At 40.4% G+C, this 12,437-nt stretch overlaps 1 protein-coding gene across 1 annotated transcript in view; it reads left to right on the forward strand.

Annotated features, from left to right (window-relative positions):
* The first annotated feature begins 6,390 nt into the window (after positions 1 to 6,390).
* LOC119776756 (hemicentin-1-like) overlaps positions 6,391 to 12,437 on the forward strand; it is a 58,624-nt gene continuing 52,577 nt past the window's right edge. The window contains exons 1-4 of the mRNA XM_038275345.1: positions 6,391 to 6,483; positions 7,012 to 7,071; positions 8,502 to 8,596; positions 11,572 to 11,765. Of these exons, the coding sequence (XP_038131273.1) occupies positions 6,391 to 6,483; positions 7,012 to 7,071; positions 8,502 to 8,596; positions 11,572 to 11,765 (442 nt within the window). The remainder of the gene's footprint in view (positions 6,484 to 7,011; positions 7,072 to 8,501; positions 8,597 to 11,571; positions 11,766 to 12,437) is intronic.

The raw sequence follows: 12,437 nt of genomic DNA on the forward strand, positions 1-12,437 counted from the left end.
TTTCAACTTTAGGGAGAGAAAAACTCATCAACTGGATTTAGGAATGGACAGTAGGGAAGGAGATACTGTCCAAGCATCCTGTTTCCTGCTGCTAACCAGTGCCCAACTATAGCAGAGATGTGGAAGCTTAAATTTCCCCAAATTTTACCATATTTTCGGAAAAGAAGAGCCCACCTGACTATAAGCCACACCCACTAAGTAAAAAAAACAAAACAAACAAACTGAAAATGCTCATATATAAGCCGCAGTGAGCTATAGATCGATGATATCCACTTAACCGACCCCCCTCAAACCTGTAAGGGGAGCTCAACACATCACCTCTAGTGTTAGCTTCTTTGCTCACGACATTAAGACCTTCTATCGAAAGACGGGGCTTTGTCTTCTCTTTTATTTCAGCTGTGCAGGAGTTGACCCCAGTCTCTTCATTGGTTCGACAGATGCAGCAAATAAATATCAAATGGTTTAAATACGGGACGTTTGTTCTTCATCGTGTCTGCTGCCAGCAGGTTTTGCGCTAAATTAAAGTTAGCTCCTTCTTTGATTTCTAACCTTGACTTCCGCCCCCTGGCGGTAAGTACAATAATCTTTCGATTGTCACCAGACTTATCCCTTTCTTTCTCAGGGATTATAGAGAATCCAAAATAGTAAACAGGTATTGTTTGTTGTATGGAGCAAAATGGGACTTATGGGTATGGATGCTGTTTCCTTAGATTCTGCACACATTGTAATAATTCCTCCTTGTTGACCTGGAACATCAATGGTGACTCTCTCATGCAATTTCTTCCATGCCGTTGGCCTTTTGCTAGTTTGATTCCTGCTTCATCAAGATACGTATATGAAAGTGTGCAGTGGTTCCCTAACCTCCAAAATCCCAACATATTCTCATTATCAGTTCGTATGAAATCGTACGAAAAGTTATGCACACTATTTTGTACGTTTTGGACGTTTTTCCTCAAAAAACCAGATCAGTGAGCATGCGCTGGCAGACAGAAAAAAAAAGCAGATCTGTGGACGGACGTAAAACTGGGAAAAACAGTGCAATCATCACTTATTCATGTCTCTTACTACGTTGCTTGCTGTTTTATATCTTAGGGTTAGGGTCAAGGTCAGGGTTAGGGCTAATTGTTTTTTAAATTCTATGTTCTTGAATGGTGCGTCAGATGCGCATGCGCATACGACGAAAAAAACGTCCAAACCGTACGAAATTACGGTGCATAACTTTTCGTACGATTTCACACGAACTCATAATGAGAATACACTGAAAATCCAGGATATGCTATACAGAGGGCGGGGGGAAAAGTCGGTGTTTCAGAGAACTTGGCAAAGCCTGCTGTACAGTATGCACTGTTACTGTCACAAGTACAGAATGATGAAATTAACTCTGCATTTAACCCTTGGGGAGCAGAAGGCTGCTCATGGACCCAGAGTGGCAGTCTGTGGGGGTGGGGCTGAGCCATGCCCTAACCACTAGGCCACCCCTCTCTGCATTTTTTTCTCTGGACTAATTTTATTTCAGAAATTGATATTGATTGAATATTTTTAAAGATGTAATTTTTCCCTTATAGCATTGTTTGCAACCACCGTTGCATTCCTCTTGATGCAGAGTCGCAAGAGGACAGTCTTCCACCTCTTCTAGCTTAACTTACAATCCAAGATGAGCTTGGAGATGAGCTGCCAGTGTGGGGCTTAGGCAAGACCCTTCATGCTAAAGGAGTGTGGATAGCTTGGGGGAGTGGCCCCACTACCATGGACAGCTACTCTGGCTCGCTGAGCAAGACACTTAACCCCACACTGCTCACCGGGCGCCACACAATGGCAGCCCTCTGCTCTCCAAGGGGATGGATTAAATGTAGAGAGTTCATTTCGTTTCTCTGTACTTGTGACAGTGTAATGACAATAAAAATCTGGAAAAAAAAAACAATATTACCACTGCCCTGCATCTTTTGGTTGTCCCATTGCTGCCTCACACCTAATGTAAATCTGTCATCTGCAGCAATGGTTGGCTATTCAGGCATTTAAGTAATTATTTGAATCAGTTGTGCTTCAAAATAAGAAACATGCATGGCAGTAGTACTTGAAGAACAAGATTGAGAACCGCTTTGTTACACCATTCCACTTTTAGTAATGGCCCTCTGCAGACATCCTGCTTTGCATCTTAAACCCAGCTGTTTTAGATTGTCTGAGGCACATCTCTGCCAATGTCTCAACTTATGTCCTGTTTATATCTGCAAATGTTTGTCTCTATTCCGGATTTTCATCAAGTTGTCTTGCGATCTGTGGTGGTTGTTATGCTGCCTCATTATGCATAATACAGCTGCTGATTTTCACTATTTGTCGAAGTCTAATTTTAAAGCTTCTCTTTGAGAGCAGATGCTTTGTGTTCTGAGGTCGGGACAGATACACTGAGATGGAAACTTCCTGCTTTGCCTTTTTAACCACTAGTAATAGTCTTACAGTCTTACTGTGAGAGTGAAAAAATAGTCAGTAAAAAGCTATTGGAAAATGAAGAAAAAGGGCACTTTAGATGCAAAACTTAGGGTAAACTTGTTCCCGGGCCCTGTTCTGTGTTGTGACCAATGAGCTGACAACATGTATGTAACGATCCAGAATACCCTCATCTCATTGATCGGGCCAAGTGTTGCTCACAGAGAAGATAGCAGAAGACAACTGAGCAGTATGGGGGATGAACGGGGGAATTTTAATCCTAAAGAATCTTCTGGAGCAACTCACTCAGGTAAAGGAATCCTGGCAGTGCAAAGGAACATCAGAGAGGTAGATGGAGGTCATTCAGGCAGCTGACCTTCCCAACATCCAACCTGTTGAGTCCTTTGTCCTCAGCATCCATCTTCCACTGGTTTTCTCCTTAACTAAGACAAATGGACCGATGTAGAGGAACTGTAGAGGAAATGTTCCACTGAATTAATTAAAGCTGAGCTCATTGTCAGCCTCAATTATGAACTCTCTTGCTCAGAGACACTCAAAGACAAACAACTTCTTACTGCTGCAAGAGTTCAGATGAAATACATGTGGAAAAAGTTGGCTATCGCCAGGCAATGTGGCAGTGAGCTAAATATTTTTTTCTGCTTTACAGCCTACAGTCATTGCATTTAAGGCACAATGTTTACAAGTTCACAAGTTCGCTGTTTTATATTCAATTTTACAGTTTGACGTTAAGCAGGACAGGCTTATGTCTAACGTACTTATTTTAATCAGCAAAGTTTGTTATTGTCAGGATCCCAGTTTTTGTGTTTGTCTGTTTGTCTTGTCTTTTGTGTTTCTCCTTTCCTCCACCAGGAGGCGCCTGGCTCCGGTTCACCTCCTCACACACCTGCAAGCGGTTGCCTCATCACCGGACTGCTCTTAAGCTGCTGGTTGCCACTAGTTCGACGCCAGAGTGTTTGCCAGTTTGGGGTACTCTAGCCAAGCCTTGTTATTCAGAGTCTTATCTGAGTTTTTGTATCCTGAGTTTTTGTTCTCTAGTCAAGCTGAGATCATATTGAGTTTTACTGAGACTAAACTTTGTTTGTTCTTTGCCTTACGGCAGGAAGCCTTCCTGCAAACTGGACCTTTTCGGACCTTTTGGCCTTCTCCCAAGTGGGATTAACTGAGTGTTACGCTGAGCAAAGGATTCCAAACAGGAGGTTTGGATCCGGCCACCTTTGAGCACACTGAGATCACTCTCTGAGTAAGGACGTCATCTTCACCACGACCCGTTCAAGTACCACAGGTAAACTGAGTTGCAACCAGCGGCTGCATCATTCCACTCCGTCCGAATTCTGTGTAAACCCTGTTCCGCCCTCCACCGAATCAAACAAACTCTGGAAGACCAACACACAGACTGGAGTCTACGTGTCTCTTCTTCTCTGGAAACGTGAGTGGCAACAAATCCTCTCCTTCAATAATAACTCCAATTTCCCACTGAGCCTGAATCTAACAGTCTGTCTTCCCCTCGTCTTCCAGTTCCCAGCCGAGCAGAGTTCGGAGGAACTCTGCACTGAACTCAAAATACTCAATATTCAATAAAACCCGTTGAACTTTTACCCTGTGTCTCTCTTTTTGGCTTCACTGCATGTGGGTCCGAGCTTTAGATAAAATCATGACAGTTATGTTGTATTAAAGTGAATTGCTGGATAATAATTTGTTTTCCATGAGTTCATGTCACTCATAAATATGCATCTAATTCAATGCAAAGTCAAATAGTTAAAAAAATAATTTCTTACACAAAGTGGGGCTAATAAAAATCACCTCTGCAGGAAGGGTAAAGGCAATCGGGTCAGCTGGCACAAACATGAGACGCCCCCTTTTTTTTTTACAGGTAGTTGGCAACCCTAGTCACCAGTCTTATTCAGAGCCAAGTAACGTTCTTGATTAAAATGTGTGCAGCGACTTTACTGTATAAAAAAAATTTGCCCGCACACATGTAAACAGAATCTGGTGCTGCCGATGTATTGGTTTATCTCTGGTGGAAAATGTTATCACAGACCAGAAATGTGGCGGTTTACAGCTGGTTAGCCACAGTGCTTCTGCTGCAGGTTGGCCACCAACCGTTGATTAATTTCCTGAATGGAGGGTGGGTGCAGCACGTCTCATGAGACTTACCTCCGATCAAGAAATTTATACCATTATTAGCAGCAACCTAGCGGCAGAGCAGACTACGAAGACTTTTTAGCAAACCTTTTAAAACACTGGCATGACATGTTGATATGGATTGGAACTGAATTTTCCTATCCATCAATTATATTTTCTGAACTAATACCAGTACTGGATCAGACCATTGTTACGTAAGAACAGTTTCCATACAGTCTATTTAAAGAAGTCTTTTTGAAGACAACATGTGCAGGAATCATTTCTTTCTTTTTCTTCTTCGGGGAATTACTGTAATGCCTCAGTTCATGCATAACAATAAGGCAAAGAGGAACTAACAACAGCTTCTGTCTGCTGTGAAGAAAGTCATAACATCATCCAGGAAGTAGCATCAACTGTATGAGATCAAGTGAAAGATGAGAAAAGTCGCTATGAGTTTGTCTGCAGCAGCAAATCTTTTTGTTATTTTCCTCCTCTGTGCAGGTACTGTGTTTCTACTTTTTATTCGAATGTATTTTAAAGCTTTTACAGTAAAGAAAGCTGAGATGTCTACAGCTAGTGTGTGATTTTCAGAGTACTATCAGATAATTAAAACAAGTACCGGTAAGAATCCGGAGGCTTTAAAATGAAAGTTGAATAATATTTATATTGTAAGAAATGTTCATGCGTTAAAGTATTTAAAACATTACTTGTGTTATTTCACACTCTACATGAAAGAAATTTTAAAAACCTTTATAAATGATCTGCTATTTTGCAAATATTTTATTTACTACAAGAAGAAACATGATACATTTTTAGTACCATTGATGGTAACTGTTTATTGGTGAATCATGCCTATGTTCTCACAGGTACAATATATACATTTGACTAATTTAATCAGCAAAAATTGTTCCAAATGAGACGGTAAAATCTAAACTTTCTGATTAAATATTCGTCATTCAATTTTAACTGGTATAATAAAGTAGGATTGATCAGAAACCGCGGCTACTCAGTTACAACATAGTGGCAGCATGAAATATAGTGTGTGGTTAGAAGGTTCCGAGGCCCATAGTGACGCGGCACAGAGGTCAACAAAGAGTAGAGACCTCTAAACTGCACAAAGTGCATTGCAGATTGTTGAATGCAGCTGTGTAAAGAACATTGCTGGAGGAGTGGTGATATGTTCTCTGGCCTGGTGAATGTTGCCTCTCTGTCTGACTTTCTGGCCAATAAGGTTTGGTGGAGGGAAGATTATGGTTTTAGGCTGTTATTCAGTATCTGGAATCATGTTCTTACATCCAGTAAATAAAATCTCTCAATGCCTCAACACACCAAGATATTTGGAGATATGTTCTGCTGCTTTTAGGGAATATTTAGTCGTACATCACTGTTAATTCCTTCATAAAAATAGGTCCACAAAGACATAGATGGGTGAGGTTGATAGACTTTAAAATCCTTTTGTTTGTCTAAAAACCCCTGAATGTTTCAGCACCTCAATGCATGTCATCTGAAACCACTTTACAGAACCCAGATCATCCAGGCACAGAGTGTATAAGAAACAAAGTTTTGCTTTATGCAGCTCTCATGACATTTCCATTTCTTAACATGCAGCAGTGATCAAATGTAAACATTGGGATAAAAATGAAAATATGGTGCAAAAAAAACCCGCATTGATATGGTTAGTGTGATGCAGAGACTGTGATATGATTTACATTTCGTTTTCAACATTTAGCTTTTTTGAGTTTTTTTCCTTTTTTTAAATTTTTTTTTTCAACATTCAGCTGTCATGATTTAGAGTTTTCCTAACAGTTCAGCTGCCTGATGGCGATGGGGAAGAAGCTGTGGGCTCTCCTCATCCTCTGCAGGAAGTACAAGCACTTTTGCGCTCTTTTGACCTGTGAGGTTGTGTTTACAATCCAGGTCAGGTTGTCTTTGATGTACAACCCAAGGAATTTGGTGCTGCTGACCACCTCTACAGCTCAGCTGTTGATTAGCATTGGAGCGTGGTTAGGCCGGTTCTTCCTGAAATCGATGATGGTCTCCTTCGTCTTCTCCACGTTCACGATCAGGCTGTTATCTTTGCACCAGTCCACCAGCTGCTCCACCTCCTCTCTGTAGTCCCGGTCGTTGTCGTCTCTGATGAGACCCACCACCGTGTTGTCGTCTGCAAATTTCACAATGTGATTGGCGGTGAACCTGGGGACGCAGTTGTCTGTCATCAGGGTGAACAGCAGGGGGCTCAGGACGCAGCCCTGAGGGGAGCCTGTGTTTAGGATGATGTCCAACCTGGATTGACTGAGGTTCATTTGTGAGGAAGTATTACAGTCAGTTGCAGAGGGGTTTATTGAAGCCCAGCTGTTAAAGTTTGCCCATCAGATGCTGTGGGATGATGGTGTTGAACGCTGAACTGAAGTCCAGGAACAGCATGTGGGTGTTCTTGTCCTCCAGGTGTGCCAGGCTCAGGTGGAGAGCAGAGGAGACGGCATCTTCAGTAGAGCGGTTTTATTGGTAGGCAAACTGGAACGGGTCTAATGTTGCGGGGAGACTGGAGATGATGTGTTCTTTGAGACGATATGTTCTTTACTTTTAATCCGCCTTTCGAAGCACCTCATCATGATAGGAATCAGTGCTACAGGCATTGAGGTAGTCATTGAGTGAGGTGAAATTAAGGCTTTTTTGGGACAAGGATGATGGTGGCAGACTTTAACAATGGTGGCACTATGGCTTGGTGCAGCAAGGTGTTGACAATGTCTGTGAGGACACCAGCCAGTTGATCTGCACAGTCCTTGTACACCTGCCCAGGTATGTGTACCTAGCCTGGGGCCTTTCCTCTGACTCTCCTCAGAGGTTTCCAGGTTGAGTGCCTCCTCCCCATGGTTGGAAACGGCTTTCACTGCTTGAGTGCCTTTTAGTGCCTCAAACCTTCCAAAGAAGTTGTTTAGTTCATTTAGGAAGTCAGTGTTTGCTGCATTTACTGGTGGGGAGGATGTGTCCTCCTGTTGTTGCTGGCATCATCGTAGGGATCCTGGATTTTATCTGATGGCAAGGTTTAAGTTGGCATGCACTGCTCTCAGTGCCACTTTATCACCAGACTTGAAAGCTGAGTTGAAAGCTGTTAGCCATTTCCGAACCTCCCCATTCATTCAGGGTCCTTGGTTGCTATCAAGTAAGTTGCCTTTGCGGCTCTGATCGACTTATTTTGCTAGACTCGGGGCATAGTGGCTCTCTGGATATTAAAAGTTAAAAACCCCCGACTGAATAGATCAGCACCTCAACCCATAACAGATCTGTATTCAGTGTATCTACCTCCCAGACCACTCAGGTCTTCTAGTTCCAGCCTACTCTGTCCACCCAGAACTAGAACTAAACATGGAAAAGCAGCATTTAGTTCCTCTGCTCCACTTATTTGTAACAAACTCCCAGAAGACTGGAAAAGAGCTGAAAGCCTGAGTTCTTTAAAGTCAGAGCTCAAAACCTGTTTGTTTAGAGCTGCCTTTGACTGTTGATGTCATGATGTGTTTAAAGATCTGACCCAAAGATGCAGAGAACCACTCAGAGAGCAAGGCAAAGGTTTAACTGGTTTATTGAGGAAAAGGTAGAAGGGGGTAATCTGGAACTCAAAAGAACTGGTGAACAGGAAGTAGGAAGTCTGGAGAGGATATGACAAAGATTAGTTCAGGGACCGTGGGAATCTTGGCTGCCGTAAAGATAATGCTAGTGAGGGACTCACGTTTGGGGGGGTTTCTTCTCTCACTTTGAGTCCAGTAAGTGTGGGTTGATTCAGAGAAGAGGGGACACATAGAAGAGTGGACAGAGAAATATTCTTTGGACCCGGAGGAGCAATGGAGCGGACTGTCAATTAGATTTCCAGGAGAACTTGAACGGTACATGCGGAGATTTATCCCCCGCTCAGTGTGAAGCTCAAACAATCCTTTCAGGGGAAGAAGGCCCTAGCATCCAGTTTGCATCCCCTGCTCAATATGAAGCTCAAACGATCCTTCCAGGGGATAAGGCCCAACATCCAGTTTGCAGGGTGACTTCCTGCAAAGACAAAAAACAAGGTTAAAGCTCAGAGAGACAAAGACTCAGTTTGACTCAGTGAAACAAAGACTCAGGTTAGACTCAGCCAATCTAAGCGTGGCTAGAGTACCCAAAACTGGCAAACACTCTGGCGTCGAGGTAGTGACAGTCCACTGCTTAAGTACTTCTCCAGATAATGATCCAAAGAGCTGCAGGTGTGCAGGGAGGACCAACAATGACAGGGCGCCACCTGTTGGTGGAGGGAGAGACAGACACAAAACAGACCGCACAAACTAGATTTCTGACAGTTAAAGTTAAACTGTTAACTGAGGTATTAGTTTAAGGTTGGAGTTCAACTGTTTGGTTTGCTTTACTATCTGCATTAATCATGCTTTTATCTTCATTTGCCTTTATTTTGCTTTTATTTTGCTTCTATTATATTTTTGAATTAATTTACTTGCATTTGATGAGGAGGGCACAGTGCACAGATCGATGAACCTGTTTTAAAGAATTTACATTATGAATTTTTTGTTGTTAACAATGAGTGGCACTCTAACCAATGAGATAGTTTAACAGAAATTGTAAATTAATTGGGAATTCAATTTCAAGACGTATTTGACAATGAAATGGATTAAGGAATGAACTTAATAGATACAATTTAGAATTTCTCTATAATAAATATATATTCAAAATGTGCAATCAGAAAATGCTTTGCAAACTGGAATTCAAATTGAAGGATTTAGATATAAAATTTGAAATGGCAGGTTTCTTTTTCAGTGACTCTCTAGGTCCTCCATAAAAAGGATGGCTTGTTCAATTGTTCAATCTGTTCAATAAATGGCTGAGATGAATGTATAGTTGGATTATTACTGAGTTAATGAATGACCTTTCAAAAATAAAAAAATCAACTTCCTTTTTTAACACTGAGTGTGAGTGGACTTCAAAACTGAGATTCTCTTAAATTAGCCTTTTCAATCTCTGAAGTCTTTTCTGGGTATTATTCTTAGATTAGATTGTATACATGGAGTTAAAGGAAATTGGTTATTTTTGGATCGTAGTAACCAGCGATTTGCTAGTAGTTTGCAAAACCGAGAATTGATTTCTCTAAACCTACTTGGCGCCTTGGTTTTAAAATCATACCTTCTAGCTCTACTACTAAAGTACAGGTTTAGAATTTGGTGGTCTGAGAAGCTGTGAGTTGTAAAAACATTTATTCTGCTGCTAGAATTAACAGTGCAGTTATTATTTTTTACTGACGGTGGGGAGAAGGTAGACAAAGGGACTGAAACTAACTTTCTCCACAGTGAGATCAATAATGTCAATCAATCAATCAATCAATCAATCAATCAATCAATCAATCAATCAATCAATCAACCAATCAATCAATATTTGTGAAGGAAGTCGTTTTGTCTGCTGAGCACTCTTGATGAAAATGCAAATATAACTCTGTTCATTGATGCTAAATTGGGGAGCAAATTTTTTTTCCCACAAAAGATTTCTCATGACTCTGGATAAAATGAGCAAAGACCTTAAATTGGTGTTAGTTGTGCAAGTGGAGGATTTTGATTATGTTGTCTTTATAAGTTTGAGAAGAAGTCTGCCATTTGGTTTGAGTATGGCCTGGAAAAATCCTATACCTTTCATTCAGAGCAAACTCAAGATAAGGTAGGCCAAAGGTTAACTCTAGTTAACTGTTTCCATCCTATTAGAGGAGTTTTTCCTGTTCAGTGTGAGGGATTGCTGCAGAGTGAATGACAAAATGCAAGTAAAAGTCTACCGTCTCTGCCTGCTCAGTAAATCCTGCAAAGTCAATCTCTAGATACAATCTGCTGGTTTTTCCTTAGATAGAAACTTTTTACCGATATGTCAGGCTGATGCGTATGAATTGTCTGTATGTGTTGTGTATAATTACCCTGGACTGAATAGTAAGCAAGTGGTTATTGATGTTTTTTTCTGAGGTTTTCAGTGGATAATAAACTGTAATTTAAAACTGAACCCTTTTGTTCAAAGCAATCTTGCTTAATTCTTGGACTGAATGTACTTCTTAAAAGAATATATGTAAATGATATTCTATCTATTTGAATTTAGGCCTTAAATTGCCTCATTGTCGGTAATTTCTGCTGAGGTTTCAGTTCTATGTTCCTCAGCTGCTTGCAGACCATCCAAGCACATCAGACCTTGTGGGTTTAACTTTGTGGTATTTAAATATGAGTCTATGTTTAGTAATAAAAAAAGATCCTTTACCTTAGTCTGTTAGATTGAAATGTTAATTGTTTCTATGAATTATATCTTGTGTTTCCTCTCTGCTGTGGGAGTTATGTTGCATCTACTTCTGATATGTAACACTTTTTAAAAAAAAGGTTAAAAGAAAAAAGGAGATTTTCTTTGTTTATTAAGAAATGGGAACAACACAAAATTTACAGCCCCAAATAAACTCAAATTATTACTTTACCAGTTTCTATTTTTTTTATAGAGAATGATGCTAAAATAGACAATACTGTTTCATTTCCCTCAACATGTTTTTTTCTGTGTTACAGAGGTTCAGAGTAATAATGACTGGGGAGTGACTTACAGCCCTTCTCGCAGGTTTATCTGTGCCTTAAAAGGATCAACGGTGGAAATGAAATGCGAGTATAGACACCCATCCACCAACGTGATAGAAAAATTTTGGTTTACTGGAAATTATTTTGTCAGTTTGGAGACACAGGAGGAGTATGAAGGGCGTGTGACAAACAGCTGTGATTGGTGGAAGAAGAGCTGCACTTTGAGGATTACAGACCTGAAAGAAAGCGACTCAGCTGTTTACAAGTTTAGGTTTATTACCAACCTATCAGGCGGAAGCTATACTGGTGAACCAGGAATTGAATTGTCTGTCACAGGTTTGCATTATTAAACATTAAACAATAATATAATAGATATCATTGTGGTGTTTATCAAAAATTCTAATTTTCTCCCCACAGACCCACATTTAACTGTTTCTTTCCCAAGCGGATATTCATATTCCTCTAAAACAGTGAAGTGTTCCAGCTCTTGTGTTTTACCCTCCCAATCTACATATGTTTGGTACGAAAATGGACAGAAGATCGGCCAGGATAAATCTACGTTTTCAAAAGATTTTGGCTCTAAAGACAGCATATCCTGCGCTATTAAAGGACATGAGGATTTCCCTGCTCCTTTATTATGTGAGTTTATTTCAACATCTTTATCTTAAACAGTTTAATCACTTTTCATTGCCTCTTCTGAGATTTCAGTTTTTTATTTTATTTTTATATCATAATTTGGATTTTCTTCATATTTTCATCAGAGTCTAATTTATTGTCAAAAATTACATTTGTAAAAGTTCTGAATCAAAATATCTAAAAGAAATCTGGTCTTCCAGGTGTTCAGGGCAGCTACTGCAATAAAGTGATTTACAGTGATGGAAGAATCTGTGCAGCCAAAGGTTCATCTGTGAGCATTCGTTCCAGTTATTACTCTTCAGATTCTGTCTCATCCAAATTCTGGTTCCGTTCTGGACGCAGTGAGAGGAGGGATCACTCAGAACCAGAGAACATTGAACAAGACCCTCAGTATGCGGGTCGTGTGAAGGTCACTGACACAAGAGGAAAGTCCACCCTGATAATTAGTAACTTAAGAGAAAGTGATTCAGGAGAATATCGATTCATCTTCAGAACAAATTATGTTAGTTGGGGAAGTGATTTCCATGGAACAACTCTGACTGTTATAGGTAGCTATTGTTGAACATATTACCCCTTCCTACTGTTTATTAGCTATTCATCATGAGATAATATGGTTAATAACTGATGTGTTTCTTTATGTCATATTCTAGCTCTTCAGGTTCAAGTGGTCAGAAT

Source organism: Cyprinodon tularosa, unplaced genomic scaffold, assembly GCF_016077235.1.
Source record: "Cyprinodon tularosa strain WSP-4 unplaced genomic scaffold, ASM1607723v1 ctg954, whole genome shotgun sequence".
Classification (NCBI taxonomy): domain Eukaryota; kingdom Metazoa; phylum Chordata; class Actinopteri; order Cyprinodontiformes; family Cyprinodontidae; genus Cyprinodon; species Cyprinodon tularosa.